At 42.3% G+C, this 21,061-nt stretch overlaps 1 protein-coding gene across 1 annotated transcript in view; it reads left to right on the forward strand.

Moving 5' to 3' along the window:
* The first annotated feature begins 236 nt into the window (after positions 1–236).
* Positions 237–21,061, forward strand: part of drp2 (dystrophin related protein 2) — a 57,483-nt gene continuing 36,658 nt past the window's right edge. The window contains exons 1-6 of the mRNA XM_047585394.1: positions 237–437; positions 2,076–2,232; positions 10,526–10,646; positions 11,157–11,268; positions 12,749–12,905; positions 15,296–15,442. Of these exons, the coding sequence (XP_047441350.1) occupies positions 427–437; positions 2,076–2,232; positions 10,526–10,646; positions 11,157–11,268; positions 12,749–12,905; positions 15,296–15,442 (705 nt within the window). The 5' untranslated portion in view covers positions 237–426. The remainder of the gene's footprint in view (positions 438–2,075; positions 2,233–10,525; positions 10,647–11,156; positions 11,269–12,748; positions 12,906–15,295; positions 15,443–21,061) is intronic.

Consider the following 21,061-nt stretch of genomic DNA (forward strand, 5'->3'; position numbering starts at 1 on the left):
AATGCAGCAGTACTTGGCCCATAAATAGCACTTAAATTAATATAATAATGTTTCCAGTGGAGATAAAATAGCTTCAGTCAGCCTCCTGTACAGGAAAACCTTTAGCCTGGCCTCACTTCCACTTAGCAGAGCAGGAGTGGTTCTTGGCAGCACCCGCCATGTGACTACGGTTCCATTACAGCACAGGCAGTTCTCCATTTGTCTGCCTCTCTTTGTGTGTAATGATAGCAGCGGTGACGGGAGTGTGTGCCGCGTGCGATTGTTTGGGCATGTTTCTGCTCCGACCACGTGAACCTCTGCTATGTGGTTTGAAGCGTTTTGAAGCTCCTGCGAAAGTGCCAGGTTCATCCTTTGATGGATGACCTTCCTCCGACATATCTGAGGCACGGGTTCACCACGACTTGAAAGAGGAACCTCGTCCCATTCATGCTGACTGAGTGAGTGTGTCTATGTGTATTCATGCCTGTTATAGAGTGAAAGCCTATTCTGCCGGGGCCACAGAAAAACAGTTCCTCTCTGATTCAATTACCGCAGTGAGCGGAGCTGGAGGGGCAACAAGAGGCTAGGGGACATCATGGTCCGTTTCACACAGGTTTTCTGACACAAGGTTGAACAAAGAGTCCTATCAATCCTGAAATGTGCACTTACAAGCTTGATTTCACCTTTCTGTCTTTTCCCCCTTAACGTTTCAAAGCTTTTTCCAACATGCCTTCCTGCAACCGGCTTCCCTGAAGTGATACATAATCCCTCATGTGTCAGACCTCATCTGTGCCAAATTCAATTTGGAGGAAATTGCCTTACAGTCCTTTTTGAGCCACTAATACGGCATTGCTGATGGCCGCATGCTAATCTTGCGGGCCGAGAGATAATAGAGGAGCATTTGCTTGGACCGTCCTTCATTTGGCAGTCCTTAAGTTAACGCTGTGTCTTACAGAATTTCATTAGCGTTGTTTTTCCTTTGCCTGATTAGGCCTAAACTGCAATCATAAAGCGTCGCTCCGATGTCACTCGTGCTGTCGTCTGAATATCAGCCCTGTTGTGTTTTTGCGAAAGTCCCACCTCATTTACAGTTGTCAGAGGTAGAACGGCGCGCCTCTCTTTCTGACTCGCGCTTTTGCTCCCACTCTTCATCTCTGATTTGACAGTGCTGGCAAATTGTGATGTGCAGGAATAATGATATTTGAGTGCTGGCTTCTGGTGTGTAATTGAAACACTGGGGTGCTTTCACACAGCCCCTACTGCTCCAGTGGCAGCTGCGCCGCTGATGCAAGAGCAGTACTTCCCTCAGACATCTCTCACGCTGCTAGCAGGTGGCAAGCAGATAAGTTCTCCCCGTTATTTGTTCTTAGTTTACTCCAGCAAAACTGCTGCAGTCACCTGTGACACTGTGTCTCACATTGTCTTGCATGTGCCACAACATATAGTGTTTGTCTGTGACCGACAGCGCTGTGATATCCCGCTATAGAAAGTTGGGACGTACCTTGCGTGATCCTCCATGTTGGTGTTTTTTGAATTAGTAAAATTCATGGTTTGGCCTGGATCCAGTTCTGCATATTCACTCGTGAAGAAATCAACTGTTTATACCCTGAACCTTTTAGATGTGTTGCTGTGCTTGTCATGATTTCTCCTGTCAGATGTCGCATACTTTATGCAGCTTTCCAAAATGGCCGTCTAATTGTAAAACGAGAACTTTGAAATATACACTCACCGGCCACTTTCTTAGAGAAACCTTGCCAGTAAAAGGTTGGACCCAGGTTGGAACTCAGACCGAAGAGAAATTTAAAGCCTTTTGCAAAATGCTCAAGAAAATTCAAGACGTGCCACTTTTATTCACTTCGCAAGCTGCAACAGTGTCAGCTTTTAAAACATCACCCCGCGGCCAGATGACTGGATTCAGGTGGTAAGTTGAGTCATGCTTGAGGTTTATGATTTAAACTAAAGGTTTGACTATTTGGGTAAAAGTTTTGCGAACAAAATAAATACGATGTTTCCGTTCTGGTTACTGGTGGGGTGTTTGATTTGTGTGTTGGAAAATGTTGCTGTTTGCTAAATCGACTCTCTGTGTGTGTTGGCAGGGTGCGGCTAGAAGCCTTCTCTGACAACAGCGGGAAGCTACAGCTCTCCCTGCAGGAGATCATAGAATGGCTGACAGCCAAGGACGAGGAGCTTTCGGAGCAGCTGCCCATAGGAGGCGACGTGGGCGCCGTCCAGCACCAGAGGGAGTTCCACCAGGTAATGTGGGCGATAATACCTTCTCAGTCCAAATATCCATCCAGTGCGAATTACCATAAATTAATTTCCACAGCAGATTATTCTGTACTCAGTGAGTATAGGCAGTCCGTTTATACAAAAGCACACTTGTGCGGATATTTGGTTTAAGTGGGATATTATTTTAGCATTGTGTGTGACGGCGGGGACCGGGTTTACATTTGTAAAGAAGCAAAGTGGAAAATGGATGAAGGCTACGCATGGGGTCGTCTGTGTAATGTGTGTGAAGATTAGTGTTCGCGAGACCAATGATTGTGGAGGCAGTGTTTGTAAAATGGCTGAGTTTCCTCTACTCGATGACAGTCATCACAGTCGAGAAACATGCGAGTTATCTGGAGCAGGTACTTCTGCAGGGAAGGTGAGGAACGGAATAGCACACTCTGAATTCACAGATAAGAAGCATCTTTTCTGGCAACTTTAGTAGATACCAGAGATATTGATCAAGGCTGAGTCCACTGTCCTGTCTAAGTCAATACCAGATAGCAAAAACTTTCTCCGTGTGTTTAGCTGCGGTTGATACCATTGATGGAGATGGAGCTCTGTGCACTGCAGCGTGTGCAGGCACAGACAAAGAACATTTCAAATTCACAGTGCAAACTCTCTTTTCTGGAAGTAAGTGGTGGTTTATTGAATCCATAAAGAAACAGTGGCAGTGAAATGAAACATCTTATTCTAATTTAGTTATTCAGATATGCCTTAATAATATATAGAGCATAAAATCCACTCTCTCCTCTCTATAAACTTGAACTTGTGGTGACTTATCATGACGCACAGATTGGACCCTATTAATTTATCCATAAACCCCTTCACCTGGTCAGCCCACGTTTGCGAGGTCTGGTGCTTCTCTCCTCATTTCGTGTTCCACCCAGAAATGGATTGAGTGACACTATAAAGGACACTTCAACTTCAGCTGATCTGTCATTTGACAAGAATGAACTCTGACCAAAACAATTTATTTTCTATCACAGAAGAATCTGAGGGGAAAACGTCTACATTTTGTTGTATCAATAGTTGAAATAGGCAGAGCTATTTAATTTACATCATCGGTCTTGAACAGGGGGTCCACAACCCCTAGGGGGTCCGCGGTTTGTAAAATCTTTGGTTGATTAGACATTTTATATATATTTTATAAAAAATTCCCCACAGTTTTAATCGTCTTTAAATGCATGACTCCAACACATTTTAGTAAAGGGATAAATGGAGGCAGAAGACGTTACCTTTCAGTCAGCACTTCTCTCATTCAGTGATACAGGAGCCGTCTCAACAGCACGTCGTTTCATACAGAGCAGCTGTAATGACGGACTGCCATTATGCTAATAATTAGTCATGGGACAATACTGGGATTAATTGGGAGGTATGCAGTACATGTTTAAGTATATGGGTACATTTGGGGGTACGTGTGTCTGAATCAGTGCGGCACTATTGCAAATGTATGAAGGTAGACGATATTGTATTTTACAGTTATTGTGTACTGAAGCATGAACTTACCCCTGCCACTTCTCTTCCTGCCAGGGGCGGGTCCAGACAAAAGGGTTCCCAGGGGGTACGGACACCTTTTATTAGTTCCACTTGGTGAGAGGGAGGAACCAAGTGAGCAGTGGGTAGAGGGGAGTTTAGTTGCAGGATTTTAGTGTAAATATTTGTAAATTATTGCGTATATTCATTTGAGGGAGGATCAGGTCGGGATTAGGATGTTTTTAATGTGATGTGCAGTGAAAAAAAAAAGATAATAGCATGTGCTAAATATGTCTGTCTGGATCTCGTCATTGTGATCGGCTGACAGCGCCACACTAGTCAAGACCTGTCAATCTAAGCTTCCTGTACACAGTAGGCCCCGCCCCATCGCTGCTGAGCCAATCACGAGGCTGCATATTACACGCTGACTCTGTCAGATTCTCCCCAATTGGCCGAGACCCTATTCAGTCCCCAGGGGAAGTCCCCGATGTACGATGCAATATTGGCAGAAGAGAAGCTACTAGTGCAGCTCGCTCCCATCAGCCAACTACTGAGGCCAGAATGGATCACTTTGTCACTAGAACAAAACAATGCACAAACATTTAGCAGATAGCAGTTTAATATAGAACACATGTAGTTGGTACCAGGGTCCCTACTTAATCTCTCCATCAGTTTAGGGGTCCTTGATCTGAAAAACGTTGAAGATTTACGACAATTGAAGACACGTCGAACTACTTATGGGTCATAATATAAGCACTAAATGTTTGCCAGACTTAACACCATCCATCTATTATGAAAGCTGGGACAAATTGATTAACTGTTGACTAATTATTGCATCTCTTGTTTTAAAGCACCAGACTGAACTCAAAGATCCTGTGTATTTCTCAGTCAAGATTCTTGATATTCAGTGGTTTAAAGTTTCGTCCATATTCAACTAGGCTTGTTGACATACTTACTGTACTCACAGTTGAGACCATGGGGAATATTTGCAAAAGGACAAAAAGCTGCACTTACATGCAGCAATGCACAGTCTGCACAGTACGAGCGCGACTTTGAAAGATTTCAGCGATTCTTGGGCAAATAAATACTTTGATTAACACAAAGCCACTGGTGAATAAAGACCACGAGCTTGAACAGTTTGAAGCTGATGGTTTTCGTAGCCGTTTCACTTTTGTCAATATTTACGTTTAAGGAGTTGGGGAATATCAGGGAGTTATTCAGGGAGTCGTTGGGGAGTGACTGTCAGCAACATCATCTCCTTTTAGATAATTTCCGCACGCTTCATTTATTTCAAGGGGCCTTTAAATCTCTTCTTGGGATCGCTAGGAGAACTAGAAGTAAACTAAATGATAGAGATCAGCTGCTCAAACCAGTGTTCATTTCTCTCTTCTAAAAACATAATTTAAACATCATCTAACCTCAGTTCCCGTCTGTCTGTGTTGGACAGCGGGTGACAGGCGTCCCAATTAAATGTTTTTATCACTGTTCAATCATTTTTATGATCACAGAGAGGGTTCTTAGAGTGCTTTACATTTGCCCTCAGATGCTGATTCAAAGCCACTTGTACCTGCTGGTTAAAGACTAAAGAAACACAGGGAAACATGTAGTATTTCTACATACAGTAATGCTCTCATGAGCATGCATCTAAATACAAATATTAGCACAAAAATCACAGCCATCTAACCTACCCAGACCTTTGCACCCAATCCTGATCAGCCGTAATAAGAGTAATGCATAGATCTCTCCCTCACAACATTTAGTCACACTGATTGTAATTTCTAAGCTCTTTCGTATAAGGCTCTCTTGATTCATATTAGGCTCTCATGCATTCACAGCCACCGGGGCAACCACAGAAACCTCGGGATGTCTTTAAAGGAGGATATTTCCTCAGCTGAAAGCTTTTTAATTGAGATGTCATATTGTTCTCTGTGCACTGCGTCGGGGGAGACTCATGAACACGGATAGCAGAAGGACATAGGTGTGCTGTTAAGAATCGACGCAAGAAAGGCATCACAGAAATCAGTATTTTATTGAAAGAAATCTAAATCATGAAACAATAAAGATTCAAATGAAGGCTTTGAACGTGCGTGTGAGCTGTAAAGGGCAGACCCATTAAAGTGCGCGCTCTTCGGATTCTTGCTCCTCTGTGACATCAGGCATTTGGAGAAACACTACCTGGAGATCCACGGGATATTCTTCCATTTCCCACTAAATCACTTTGGTCATGAGTGATGTATCTTGTGAAGTCGGTGGAGCGGACACACACACACACTCACACACACGCCCATGCGCGCGCACACGCTTACAGTACAGTAGCCTTCGTTCACACACACACACACACAGCACTTGTAATTGGTTCTGTAACTACAGCAGAGTTTTCCATTCCTCCCCCTTTCCAATTTTCTTTGCTGTCAGCTTGTGCAGTGTGTCTGAAAGGCAACTTGTATTGACACCGAGAGGTTTGTGGCGTCGGCTTCACCCCACTTCAACTCCCACTTCTGCCCCCACTTCGACCGGTGCGCTGCCAAATCAGCAGTCCCAATCAAAAGGACAACAAAGACGACTAAAGGGAAAATAAACAAAAAGACCTTACACCTCACATTGTCCTGTGCTCCCCTAATCTCATTAAACTCATGCTCACCGTTTACGACAACTCCTCTCCTCTCCTCTCCTCTCCTCTCCTCTCCTCTCCTCTCCTCTCCTCAAATGTCCCATTTTCAGCACTCCTTTATAATCTGTGATGCCTCCGTATCCCAGGCGCCTGGTCGCTCTAAAACTTTCCAACAAAGCAGAGAGGGAAATTGCATCTGAGTTTCCTCCGGAGAATTAAAGCGTTTTAAGAAATGTGAATTATTGATCTTAAGTGGATTTATTTTAATGTCGTTGTGTGAGTGTAGAGCTCTACCGCTCTGCTGCATTCATATATACAGTATGAGTGTGTGTGTGTGTGTCCTGATTTAGGTTTACTGTGCATGTATTTGGGGTGGTAATAATGGAGTAAGATGTGTAGAGTTGTATGTGTTTGGGTACTGGGATGAGTGAGCGTTCATGCAACGGGAAAGATTTCTGTGTTTCTGTAGCAGAAATCTTCTCCCCTTCATGCGAGAGGGCAAATGAAATGAAAATGTTCTGTGCCGTCAGAAGAGGCACATTCAGAGGGACGAGTCAAAGAAATGTCATCAACATGTTTAGACGGAGTCATTGAATACATTTCCTCCCCTTGACTTTTTCTCCTCCATAATGTATCTTAATCTGATCTGAAGGCTTCGCTCTTAATGTTCCCTCAACCAAAGATGAAGCCTCTGAGTGTGAAATTTAGCTGGAATTAAAGTTTTAACATGACAGCTGGCTCAGGGAATCCATGGCTCAGCTCCTCTTTGGGCAGCAAAGCAGCTAAAGAGAGGATGCAGAGAACAGAAAGCTAAAGAGGATGAAAAGAGGGAAACGGAAAAGGAAGGAGGCGAGGATTTGAGGCTGAGGGGGGAATTTGTGACTGGAGAAAAGTGTGCGAGGAAGAGGAGGAAGACAGGCGGCAGGTTTCCTCCACGACTGCTGCACTGGGAATCTTATCTCCCAGCGCCACAGCTCCTCATCATTACACACTTTTGCATGTTTGCTCAGTGCCGGCTGGTGTTTGCTGGTGTTTCATTCGAGTCTTTCTGTTTAACTCTAGTTGCTCGGTGTTATCGGGCCTGCCGGGCTCCGGCCCCGCGCTGAAACACTGCCACCGCTGTGGTTCGCAACGCTGAAAATTCCAGCTAGTAATGTCAATTTTTAGCTGAAACTATAATCTCTTTACACCGTAAGAGGATTGAGAACGTTCACCTAAATAAATTACTTTGAAGAGAGGGAATGTCCCTGGCATTTATTTTCACACCTGCAGTATGTTTTGCACAGAACAAAGATTAGTGTAGAAGAATAGAGAAGTTGACTCGTTGGCTTTCTTCAAGCCCCCAGAGACGCTCTGGATATCTGCCCTGTGGTGAAGCACGGAGTAAAGACGTGCATGTGTCTCTGTTTTTTTACACACGCTGACGTCCTTGTATGTAATTTGCATAGTGAGTACTTTTGAATGTGGACCAGTGGAGCTGGGCTCTCCACCTAATTGGCTCTTCTGTGCTTAGAGACTCGATGGCCAGTACTCCCAGCAGATTTGGTCTCCTATAAGGACTTGGACTCTCTGCACAAGCTGACAGCTTTATAATTTCATTCAATTCAAGCTTTATGTGTGCGTGAATGTGCATGCGTCCAGTGTTTTCTATAAGTAACCCATGCGTTAGAAGAGGACCCTTTTAACTCTGTGTATGCCATTTGGTCTTTCTTTTGTATGTTAGCCCTTCAGCCTGTGTTGTATGGTGTAATCTCCAAGCAACACCATATGACTTTGAGAAAGAGCCAACTACAAGTAAAACATTTATTAAGAGCAAAACACCCCCGTGCTCAGTTCAGTACAGCCAGAGGTTCTGCTGATACAGAACTTAGTATTAGGCCTCACATGCATAGATTTGACTGTTGACTTGATGTTTTAGTTGTTATAGATTCCCAGAAGGGTGTAATTCAATACGATATGTCATATTTAGAAGGCTCCTCTAAAGTAATAGTAAAAAGTTAAAATCAGCTTTATTTATCATGTGTATACGAACAGACGTGTAGGTAATTGAGCACGCTTGGAGCAGTAGCCATATAAGGTGCCCAGGGAGCAGTTTGCAAAGTTTTAGGTGCTTGCTTATGGAACCTCCGCCATGGACATCGAGGGGCTTGAACCAGTAATATCTAAGTCAGTAGCTGGGTTTAGAAGCCAAAACCCAATGAAAATGCTTCATATTAACACCTCAGTCGGAATAAAGAGGCTCCAACCAAATGACATTTGATTCAGTGTCACAGGGGTAGACTATTCCTTTTGCCATACCGATTAAAAATCATGTAAACGGTGAATTGGAATGAAGTTAATAACTCTGAAAGAACTAGACATTATCGCACGCTTAGAAAAAAGGTCCATCAAAAATTCATTGAAGCCAGGATAGACTGAAGTGTGGAATAATTTCAGAAACCACTGGAAAACCATGAAGACCGGCTAATATAATGAAAAGGGCAACGCAAAAGTGGATATGACCTCACAAACTTTCCAAATCGAGCTGTTGCTTTAAGAATAAAAGTGTAAGGACAATAGCAACAGTCACAGGATTATTTTATAGGGTTTACATTATCCAGGTCCACACTCCATTTCAGTAGGTGGTGGTATTGCACCTGAAAGTTGTTTGCCAACCACCACTCAAAAGAAGAAGAACGGGATGTTTTCATTGATCTGTGCATGTCATACATCTGTAAAACGGCCTTTCCGATCAAAAGTAGTGGTCATCAAATCAGAACAGATCACCTCACATGGGCTGACTGGATTTAGCCTAAATGATCAGTGAATGACGTGACACCTGTCAATCACTTACAAGAATTAAATGAATAGAAGTGAACCCAGGGCGCTTGGACTGTAGAAAATCAGCCCATTTAGAGATATTCTATGTTTTTCTTTTGACTTTTTGATGGTGATGCTACCATTGGTTTCACCAAAACTTAAAACAACAGTTATTTAAAAAATCATTTTCTCATCCTTTTTGTGTTAGCTTGGGAGGTTTTAGCCCTGTTAGCCCATTTACACCAGCCGTCCCTACACATACTGTTGACAGGATGTGGTGCCACAAACTGTTATACTATAAAACCAGCTATTGGTAAAAGCGAGACACCTCAGTTAATTTCCAATGGCAGCCGGCGATATGAAGCAACAAACACCTGATATTTATAGGCAGTTGACTGGCGAGACGCCCAACATATCAAAGTTTGACCGGCTTCAACTTCTTTAAAAGCTCCAATGTACGTGTTTGTTTTGCCATTTAATCTTTTAAGAGATGATGCCATCCAACAGAGTCAACAAGCACTTGAGCAACACTTCAACAACAACTCGTCAATAATGTAGCCCTTTGTGTGTCTTCTCACCTTGTGCTATTCTTATATTATGCTTTTTGCATGTTCAATTATCTGACCCTTGTAGGTATAATAGTAGATATAGTAGTGTGCTGGTTAATTATTTAGTGCTGCGTTTAGACAGTAGTAAACTTGTGAAACTGGAAAACATCACGCCAAGATTATACTATGTGTACCGAAGACTGTTTGTTCCTATTAGCAGCTTGCTATTAATACGAGGACTTTTAAAGGGTCCTGAGGGTGGAAAAGGAAAAACTGGATTTAGTCCATTTTACAAATGCTATATAGGCATTAATGTTTGCATATCATGTGACTTTGCAGATAAATAGAAAAACACAACCTGTGTTTTGTAGGTTCTGCTGATAATGATGATTTATCGTGTTTTGTTCTTTTGAAAAGGCCATATGAATAAATTTCACTTGAGTCCTGCTTCAGTGCACAGAAGTCATAGGTAAATTCTGTTTTTCCATTATTCTCACAAATGAACTGACACATTGTTTAGTCTAAATGTTTGAAACTGTGAGAAATTAATATTAAAGTTTGCCAGAATCCAGGGAGGCCGTCCTACACAGCAGCCAAAAAAAAAAAAAAAGTCGACAGTTCAAACCCCAAATATCTTCAGTTTATAATAAGCACAATAATAATACTGCTGGAGTGCACCGTTACTTTTAGTCTATGTTGCATGTGGCTGTCTCATTTGAGGAGTTGGCACCGGTTCAGCTCGGCCTACCTGACTCATCTTCCCCCGCATCCTTTTGAGGAAGCGGCATTTGAGTTTCGAAAGCAAGCTTACACCTCTCATTCTGGGCTCTCTGTCTCCACGCAGGCGTTCATGGAGGATGTCAAGTCTCGCGGGCCGTTTATCTACTCTGTCTTGGAGTCTGCCCAGGCTTTCCTGGCTCAGCACCCCTTCCAGGAGCCGGAGGAGACCCTGACCGATGGAAAAGGTCTGCTCCCTCCACACTCTGTGCCAACTGCTGTGCCAGCCAAAATGTCATACTCACAAAGCCCCTCAGCTGAACCCCAGCCTTCCTTTGGTAGAACCCACGCAGGTGAAACCTTCCATTAGTTGAAATTAACAGTGATGTGTGCTTTGGTGGCACACTGAGTTTAGGAAAAGTTTCCGGGTCGGGACCAATTAACTATGTTCAGCAGCCCCGCAGGACCAGCTGCTCAAATCAATAATGTAGCACACTGGTCTGTTCCTCCACCGTCGTGACCTCTTCATAAGGTTTGGCTCACACCTCAGGATGTTCACTAGGGAAATACTGAGCGATCTCCCTCACTGTGTTGTTTTGCCCCCTGCCTTTCTTACTTTTCATTGAGTTAATGCACCATCCCTCTCAAGTCACCGCTCTCCTCTTGTCTGACTTGTGACCCATGCTCTCCTCTCCACCCTGTCATTTCTCTCCATTACCCCCCACACGGCCGCATCTGACCTCCTCCACCCTCTCCAGAGGTGTCTCCACGTCGGCGGATCTTGAATGTGAGCCGCTCGGTATGGAAGCAGGCCAACGTGGCCAGTGACCTGTGGGAAAAACTGACGGCACGCTGCGTGGACCGCCATAGGTCAGAACCTTTTGAAAATCTTGTTCAGTTTTAGTGTTATTATGGGAGAGTAAATTTACTCGGGCGCTAACTGCTATTCATGTGTAACACTGAAGTGCTTGTACTTTCGCTTTTCTGTGGGAGACAGCTGCATACTTCTACTTCACCACATTTTCCTGACAGCTTGACACATTTCTCTCCGACTTGTTAGAAGTTCCATCAAATATATATTTCCACTTTCAACATTGCGTGATTTGAGTAAAATATCCAACAAACAAATTTGAGCAACAGAACTTTCTTTTTGTCTTTTCTTTTTCCCAACTCATAAACCCACAGATTTATGTAGTGACTCTTTGGGCGTGTCCCTTTTTTTTTACCAAATATGTTAGTAAAATGCTGCTTATAAAGCATCTTTTCATACTGGCACTTTCCTTCAAGTAAAGGATTTGATAACTTCTTCAGCTAGGAGGTTTCTCTTTTCTGTATTATTACGGAGCCCAAGAGCACAAGGACATTTTTAAAAGGTTGACGTGAATGGTAAGCAGCTTTTGAGAGTGATGATAAATCAAGATTTGTAATTAAGGTCGGTACTGGAAGAAGAATTACTGACAGACAGCGGAGTGTTTTTTGTCCGTTGAAAGCGTTACCATTCCAGCTTTGGCGAATAGCTTTTTAAATTAAGCTAATAATTATAGGAAGGTATGAGTGAATTAAATCTGCAGTCACAAAATCCATTACTAAGAAGAACAAAAAAAAACATTTTCTTTGGTACTAGAAAGCAAAACGTCCAACTTATTTAAGACGTTTTCCTTTTCGCTCACTTATATTTGAAACACAAATCATGTGCTATACGTAAAGAGCTGAGAGACTGCCTCTTGTTTCTGTTTCGTCCTTCTTTGTTTTATTCACCAGTAATATTAGCTGTCTCTCTCTCTCGTTCTTCTCTCTTTTCTCCAAATTTGAAGAAAAAAGTGTAAGTAGGGAGTGTTGCTCAAAGGTCGAAATGATGTAACGATCATTTATTGGAGCTCCACTAATTAAAACAATCTAAAAATAATGAGCGTACAGCAGCAATGTGCGTTTAACATTCGGAGCTCGAGGATCGAATGTTATTAAGTTTTGCGACTGTGTGTGTGCTGATCCATATCAGGGTTATGAAGCACTGTGTTACACCTGATACAATTACTACAACCTGATGACTGCACGAGGCAACGTTAATTCATTTCAGAAACAATTAAGAAACACACATTTGTCAAGTTTTGGATAAACAAATCAGATCTCACTTTTCTTTGCATTAAAAATAAATGTCATGAAACATTGTGCTCAAAAACAATTACATCGTATATAAATGACAGCAATTAAATCTGGGTAAATAGTCAGTTCGACTGCGTTCTCTACTGATTTAGTTTTTTTTTTTTCTTGCCATTGCTTGCATCAGTTCCAACTTTTAATGGATCAGGTAGTTAACCGTAATGAATTATATTTTTATCTAAACTTCCAGACACATGGAGAGGACATTGGAGCGTCTCCTTCAGATCCAGGCAGCGATGGAGGAGCTGGCGGGGGCCCTTGAGCAGGCAGAAGGGGTGAGAGATGCCTGGGAGCCTGTTGGAGACCTCTTCATAGACTCTCTGCAGGACCACATAGACGCAACCAAGGTATGCACACTCTCCTTTGTGTTTCCCTTCATCTCTCTCAAACCTACACGCAGACTCATTATCTCGAATCCTGGTATAAACTGATTTACCTGTGGAGTAACCTAACTGTCTCCTTGGAGATGATACCCTCGGGCTATCCCTGGAAAAAAAAACAAAACACACACACGGTGACGTTTTGACACGTCGTAAACAAACATCAAAAGAGTGACACGCGCCTTTCGTATAATCGTAAAAACGCAGCAACGACGTGTTACTCATGAATATGTGAGAGAGCGGGCCGTGTTGCTTTAAATCTTTTTGTTTCGCCTGAATGCAAACACAACCCTGTCGGAATAGCTGTGATCTGACAGATGATGACAAGGACGTGGGACTTCAAAGTGACGCGGCGAGATGGCAGGGGTTACAATTCTCAGTTGAGCAGACATTGTTAAACAAATGGCAGGTCATTGGTTTAGTCATTACGCAGCGCCGAGTGCTGCCGCTGCCTGTAATTGTGTGGCGCAATTCATTAGAAGTGAGTGCACTTCACAATAATCATGTCACTGTTTGGACTCCTGTCACAGCCAGCACATGTTCAGCCGAGTCTTCGGGGCAGGACTGTCAGCTGGCCTCGCTCACTCTCTTGCGTTTGCACCCAGATGCATGACCATTTCCAAGACAGACACGTGGGACACAATTATAAACCGGCATTAGACACGCGTAGAGCTGCAACTATTGATTATTTTCAACGGCAGTTTAATAAATGCACTTATTGGTGTAGGAATTGCCTGCCACCGCTTCTCGAAATCCCATGGTGACATTTTTAATCTGCTTTGTGATCACAAATAATGTAATGCACCCTACCATTATATAAAAAATATTAAATATAAAAAAAATATTTAAATAAAATCTTGTTTTTTCTTTTGATTGACTAATCAAGTCACAGACATTCACTCACATTTAGGCTTTTCATGCTGATTTTATCATTTTGGAGGTTATCAGGGATTCATTTCCAGCCATTTTTTGTGAATTTCACATCTGCACAGCTGTTTAGAGGAGCTGACCCCAGGGTCATTAATACAACACATAGCATTCATCATGATGAACACATGTGATTTGAACTGGCGCATCAGTTTGTTGCGTCAACGTTGTTTCAGTTTGCTGGAGTTCAGTGTGTTTACGTGAAGTTACATGAAGCGACTCTGAAGAAATGCATAGAAGAAATCCCTAAAAGACATGTGACTCTAGGCTGTCCCCAGGCTGAGTTTGCTCAAGTTCAGGAAAACCTAGTGTTCACAGCTTCTTGTTGGTGTTGAATGCTGCACTGTATCGTTCTCCTCTACCTGAGGACTTCCTTTGCAGCGCACAACACTAATTATGAAAGCAATGTGTAACTCAGAAAACCTTATTTGTTGCAGTAAGATTTATTTTTTTTTTTTATTTTTAGGTTTCTTTTTTCTTTAATCATTTTATGGGGTTGTGATTATGGGATCACCAGTGTTAATAAAGAGACGGCTGAAGAGACTGTACACACACATGAAATGCCCACACACTCATACTCCACTATTATTTCATGAAATGATATTATGTGTTTACTTACCATTAGTGTCCTGGTATTAATCTATATTTGAACAGATTAAACTAGTACTAGTTCAGGTAGTTCAGTACGTTGTTTCAAGTACATTCAACAGCTTCAGTTTTTACTTATTATGAGGAGTATTTATTTTTTTCCATGTATAATCACAACATTTTCTACCAGTTGTTAGCACTACCTGCTGATGTGGGAATCCGAGGGACATTTACAGCTCAGAGATAAAAATAAATAAATAATTAAATGTTATGAAGATGAAATGATAAAATATATTTTGACATTTTAAACATATTTAAAATGTTATGTCTGTAATGTCAATAGCAACGCGACCGGATACCGTATTAATTGTGGTCTAATTGCAGCATTTTTTTCTCATTCAAAAAAAAGCTAAAATTGGGGACGCTTTCGGGGACAGCTTTAGCCAGGGGACAGGTCCCACAAAACCATGACTGTCCCCAGAAATTGGCACCAGTCGTCTCGTTCTGCTGCTCATTTTTCTGACCTTTCCATCTTCACCGCGCCTCACAGTGACGCAGTCGCACCATGCCTGTTTAGAAGTGCTACACTGAAAATGGTCCGGTCTGAAACAATGTCTCACGGCGCAGTTATGAACGCTGTGTAATCAAATACATGCTGATATGTTAAAAATTCGTATCAAAACGGAAAAAAATATCGGTATGAACCGGTATACCGCCCAGGCCTGTAGTCCAGATTAGATTTTTCTTTGACTCATCTGTGTCTGCTGTTTTTTTAGATTTATTATATGTTGGATTTCATAGTTTTTCGTCTGTTCCATCCTCCTCTCTCTGACCCTTTGCAGTTATTTAAGGAGGAACTGACCCAGGTGAAGGAAGGCATGAAGCAAATCAATGACCTAGCCCACCAGCTGGCCATCTCCGATGTCCATTTGTCGATGGAGAACGCCCGTGCCCTGGAGCATCTCAACAGCAGATGGAAAGTGCTTCAGGTAGAGTTTAGAGCGGGGTCTGTGTTGCCTGTTTGACACAGTCAGCAGTAACTTCAGCAGCAGTCAAATTCAGTGAGGACACAAGAGAGTGATTCCAGGTGTAATTTGGGGGGCCTGTAATGACTCCCATGCTGCTGTCTTTTTACCGTTTCATGTGTCTCACATATTTTCGAGCCTGTGCAGGTGTTTTAGGAGATGGATGTGTTGGGGAGTTTAGACACCAGTTAAGAGGCAGATGAGGCCATTTTTCCAGGTTAATAGATCAGTGGCGTTCTCTCAATTCGCTCATATGTTGTAGTAAAGCCACAGATTTCTCTAGTATAAATAACAACTGTCCATCTGCTCATGTAAAGTAGCAGAGTGAGGACACCACACAAGTTTCCTCCTATAGCTTAAAGTTTGATACCACTTTTTGGACTTCTTTACAAAATCCTTGTATATTGGTAGGATTGTATTTAAAGGAATAATTAGATTTGATGTTGTCGCTGTAGTGATATTGAATTAGATATCACAGGTGCTTTGGGGGGGAGCTGTTTCCTCCTGTTTCAAGCTAAGTTAGGTTAAATGCCTTTTTAGATCTATTTCTATGCTTAATACATGAGAATTCTGCCATCATCTAACTCTTAGAAAGAAAATGAAATAAACACATTTTCCAAAATGTTCATTGACAAATTAAATGCGAAACACTTTTAGTTTTCTTACTATTCTTAATGTTACAGTCATTGGTTTCAAGTGTTTTTTTTTTTAGCTCTGTCTTTGTGGCTTATTACAGTAAATGAATTGCACTAGTCGCAGGATAAACCAGATATTGAACAGCTGTTGTTTCTTCTACTTCTTAATGGAAGTCACTTTAAGGACGCGAGTAAATCATTTAGGTGGCTCACCTTAGTTATAGCGTATAAGCACTGGTCTGACACGAGACAAGGGCCCCATTTCCCAAAAGCATCTTACCATGAAGATGACTGCAAAATCCATGTTAAGTTTCCCCAAAAGCCTCCTAACTGAAGACACGACAATAAGTAGCGGCAGTAGATGAACGAGGGCCTCCTACCCAACTCATAGGAGGATAAGAGCATCTAAAGTAGCTCTGCAGCCAAGAGAATCAAAAATACTTTTCTTTTTGTTCAAGTTTTAGGTCTATATTTTATTTATCAACGCTGATGTTCTTTGTGAAGGGATGCAGCTTTAATGTTTAAATTCAAAAATAAAACTCAATTCAATTCAGTTGTCATCCTCCTTTCTAACTAATTATTAATCTCTTCTGGCTGAAGTGACATTTTCCTGATATCTGCTCTGTTTTTTGAGATGAGCATGTTGTTTGCCACATGCTGATACAGAGATCCTGACAGAACGACACTCGCAGATGATGCGCATATTCATGAGACTAGCGAGAACGTGATATAGAAAGACGTGTTTCAGGATGAATGCAGCGGCGTCTGCCTCGAGCAGCTGTCACACCATTACTGCCTTAAACCACACATTAAGTCACATTTTCATGCTGAACCGTTCCAAGTTTAACACATTCTTTTGACTTGTTTACTACGCTTTATATTCTATATATAGAACAGTGCGCCAGTGTGTTCAACGTCCTCCTCGGTGCCCTGGCAGCTGGCATTAAGAAGCTGTTAACGCACTCTTTAAAGAGATGCTTTTAGAAATGTGTATAAAAATCCAAGAGCATTCGTAGAAATGGCCTTTGGTACCTTCACACATCATAAGGTGGAGAGTTAAAAAGGCGAATAAACTGACAGAGCACTTCTGTAGGAGGACGGGATGTTTTCTTGGCTCACGTTGGGTCCCTTAATAAACATCCGGCATCGTTTGAATGCACTGCCTGGAGTTTTGTTGCTGACCGTGTGCATCTTTGTGGCCGCAATTCACAAAGTTCAGACGGCTATTTCCAGTGTGATAATGCACTGTTTCACAAAGCAAAAGTTTCTCAAGCTGACAATACATGATAAATAGTATGTTTTAAGAATATGGACGAAGTAGCATGTCCATGATGAGAGCTTTAGCTACCATTTAAGAGGGAGATTGAATGGTGTAAACCAGGAATCTGCAGCATTTTTCAGGTCAAGGACCCCAGACTGATGGACGGATTAAGTAGGGACCCCCTACCTACTACATGTGTTCTATATTTAACTCTGCTTGGTGCTATTTATGAATATACATTATTAGTGTCATTTTGCATTAAATATTAAGCTATCTCTTTACTAAAATATGTTGGATTCTTGTTAATGCCAATATACAAAAAATTGTCTAATCAACCAAAAATTTTGCGACCCTCCTGCAGTGCCTCCACAGACCCCCCTGGGGTCACGGACCCCCTGTTGAACACCTGCTCACGGCACGTAGCACAGACCGAACGCGTCACCGTCTCTCTCCTGCAGCTCATAATCTGATGCCGTAGTGTTTTCATAACTTTTTGTACTCAAGTTTCTTTTTTTAAAGCAGATTTAAAGGAAACATTTTCTTAAAATGTGCCCGTCTGTTTTATTCCTCTGTATTGTGGACGCCCATGAAAACGTGTGGCCACAATTCACCATGTACTTATTCACCATGTAACGAAGCAAAGTTTACAGAAAGGTCAAGGCACAAGACCAGCAGCACTTGTAGTAAATGGAACAACTTTATCAGACCGATGCGTTCCGGCTCGTGGCCTTGGTTCGTTAGGTATGACCCAGAAGTCTTGACCTTGCTACAATTTTCGTTTCCTCCTCCTCCACGCACCTAAGGAGCAGGTGAGGTTGTGCCAGAAGTACAACTTTTTCACAAAGCAAAAGTTTCTCAAGCTGCTTTGCTGTTTGTTGTGAACCTTTAATAAGTTGAGGGGCCTTCATGGTAACCACATCCAAATCCAGTTAAATACTTTTGTAGATCCACTGCATAAATGGATGAACCAAATAATGGACCACCGTTTATAAAGAAAGTTTCCATCTTGTAAAATCCATGCTGTCCAGAGTGTAGGCTGTTTTTACCCTGTAGTGTTCCTAATGAACAGAAATGAATAAGAAAAAAGAATATGAGTCAAGATTTGATCCCACACACTCACATGAAGGCATTTACTCTTGAAGTAAAGATTTCCCTGAGCTTGCTTTTCCCTCACAGTCTAGCTGAATGCACGGAGGTTTTATCCTCTAAACATTACTGTAACTGCACTGTTTTTAAGCTGCAACCACAATCGGCAACCTACAACACAACAAACCCCACTCACCCCGCTACAGCTGAAGTGTAAACATCCCCTCCATGACACCATGATGCTTTTTAATGCCAGTCCAGCCTCCGTCTCTTTTCTCTCAGTCTCCTCTGAACATCATGATTTTATGAACAATTCTTGTAAATGAATTCCCTGTATCCACGTTGCACAGCGGCGGTGCCCTGACTTTCACACTGCCTCTGTGGCTCTGAAATTACGCAAACAGTAGCAGAGAGTAGCTGCATGCGTGATTTCTACGTCCATGTTTTTCTGGGCTCTCTGCCCCGACTGAAGGAAAGTCGATTGCTTAACCCTTTCGCCTCCAAATAAAACTTATTAGATTGTTCGCAGGAAATAATAACACCCAGTCACATGTGAAATATTGTAGTTATGTTCTCTGCAAGGCAATGCTGCTGGACTCACACTTTACGTCCAGACAGAAATAAACAGATATTCAGATTCATGGACTCAGGAGATGATTTCATCCGATGAACCCCTTAGCCTCTCCCTTAGAACCAAAGTGAGGTAGACACTAGTGGAAAATTAAACACGTGAGTGTCACTCGTCATTCCTGTGACCTCCTGACATATGGTTTGTGCAAACAGAGCGTAACACGGTAAAACTAATGGTACTCTCGCCGGTTGCGCTCTGTGTTCAGGGCTAATTATAAACAGCCATGCATCTAAACTAAGATGATGTAAATGGATACAGATACCACACCTCACGGCAGCATCACAACATTGTTACATGCTGATGTTAGCATTTAGTTCAGAGTTGCTGCGTTTGAGCAAATACAACTTCACAAAGATTTTCACGTGTCTCCGTGCTCGCACCACGTCCTCGATCAGCATTCTAACCTGGTAGCGCGTTCACACTAGGAATCCAATGCACGGACGTGTGCTGAATCCAAGCAACGGCCATGTTAAATACAGTCAATTTTTGAATATGTTTTTGATGCACCATTGCATCTCACAGCTGGAGTGCAATTATTGTGGGTGTTGCATATTACGAAAGAACAATTTAAGGGGCAGTATCTTTCCAATGTTACAGCTCCTCAACACATGAAAATTCAAAATATGGTAACGTGTTTGTATGTGAGCGGTGTACTCTGATGGTAGAACACCGTATTAGTATGTAGCATGGATGTGGGACACAGCTTGTGTCTTGTTAACGGGCACCCTGACTGTGTAAGCGTCTATCTGTGCTGATCCATTTTTAGAACGTAAATTTAACCAAGCAGGTCAAGTTCCAGGTGCCCTTTGCTTTAAAAACCAGCAAGGTGCATCATGTCCCCCACTTGCGGCTGTTGTTGCTGTTTTTTCCTCGATTGCTGGCATAGAATGAGCTTGCATATAATACAGACACACAACAGCAGCCCACCCTTCTTCTGTCATCTCCTTTGTTACCACGCAGCTCACTAGGTGTAGAGGGAGTAGGAGTAGCTACTCACAGACGTTTTAGACACCTGAAAAGATAAGAAAAACCAGGCCTCTTAGGCTACACTTTACATAATTTGATCAAAATGCCGTAATTATGTCCTGGACATAATCAGCCAGCAAATGTTCAGATTCCTCCTTATGTCTGATTTCCAAGTGACAGAGTCCGCTGTGTGAGATGCTGAATTTGATTGTACATGCGGAAAAAGAGCACAAGAGGGTTGTAATCGGTGCAGACTGCATCTGACACTTAACTGGACCCAAGGTAAACCTCAAAGCGCTGCAAACAGCTAGGTCTGCATTTCTTTCTAAGTCATAGAATCCATGATCCTGGCTGAATGTCCCGCTGTGCAATACCCCATATTCACAGAGCAACAACTCAGAACGCGGGTTCACTCAATGCTTGTACATATTGTTGTACAATGATGGGTGTATTCTTACTATAACTATTGTAACTGCCCGCATTGCTCTTTGTTCTTAACACTGGTACACTTTGAGTAGGAGCTGCTGTAACAAAAGTAATTTCAATAAAATATTCTGATTGTGATTTGTTTGAAAAATAAGAAACCGGGCAGGTGGCCAATCTTCCTGCAACAATACAGCTCTTTCATGAGTCACCACGCAGAAGGAAGTTATATTTAAGAGAATATACATGCACTGAAAACTCCAACAACACATCCCAAAACTGAAACATCCCCTATAAAGAAGAGACCTACAAAGTAAGACTAAATTTGCATTGGAGGCAAAAAGAGTCGTCATGAAACCGTCTTTACAGGACAATGTCTGCTAAATCTTTGATGTTCTGTGTGCTACAGTAGGCACGTCCCCTGGTATGTGAAGTAAGTAGAAGGTGCTGTGCTGTATGAAGAGACAAGCGTCACAAATGTGAGCCCTCTTTGAATGGATAATGGTTGATGTGGGGTCTCTGCTCACCCAGAGATGCACTAAAATGCACGGGCGACCAAGGAAGCAGGATGGAGAAACCCT

The sequence above is a fragment of the Mugil cephalus genome, chromosome 5 (assembly GCF_022458985.1).
Source record: "Mugil cephalus isolate CIBA_MC_2020 chromosome 5, CIBA_Mcephalus_1.1, whole genome shotgun sequence".
Lineage (NCBI taxonomy): Eukaryota > Metazoa > Chordata > Actinopteri > Mugiliformes > Mugilidae > Mugil > Mugil cephalus.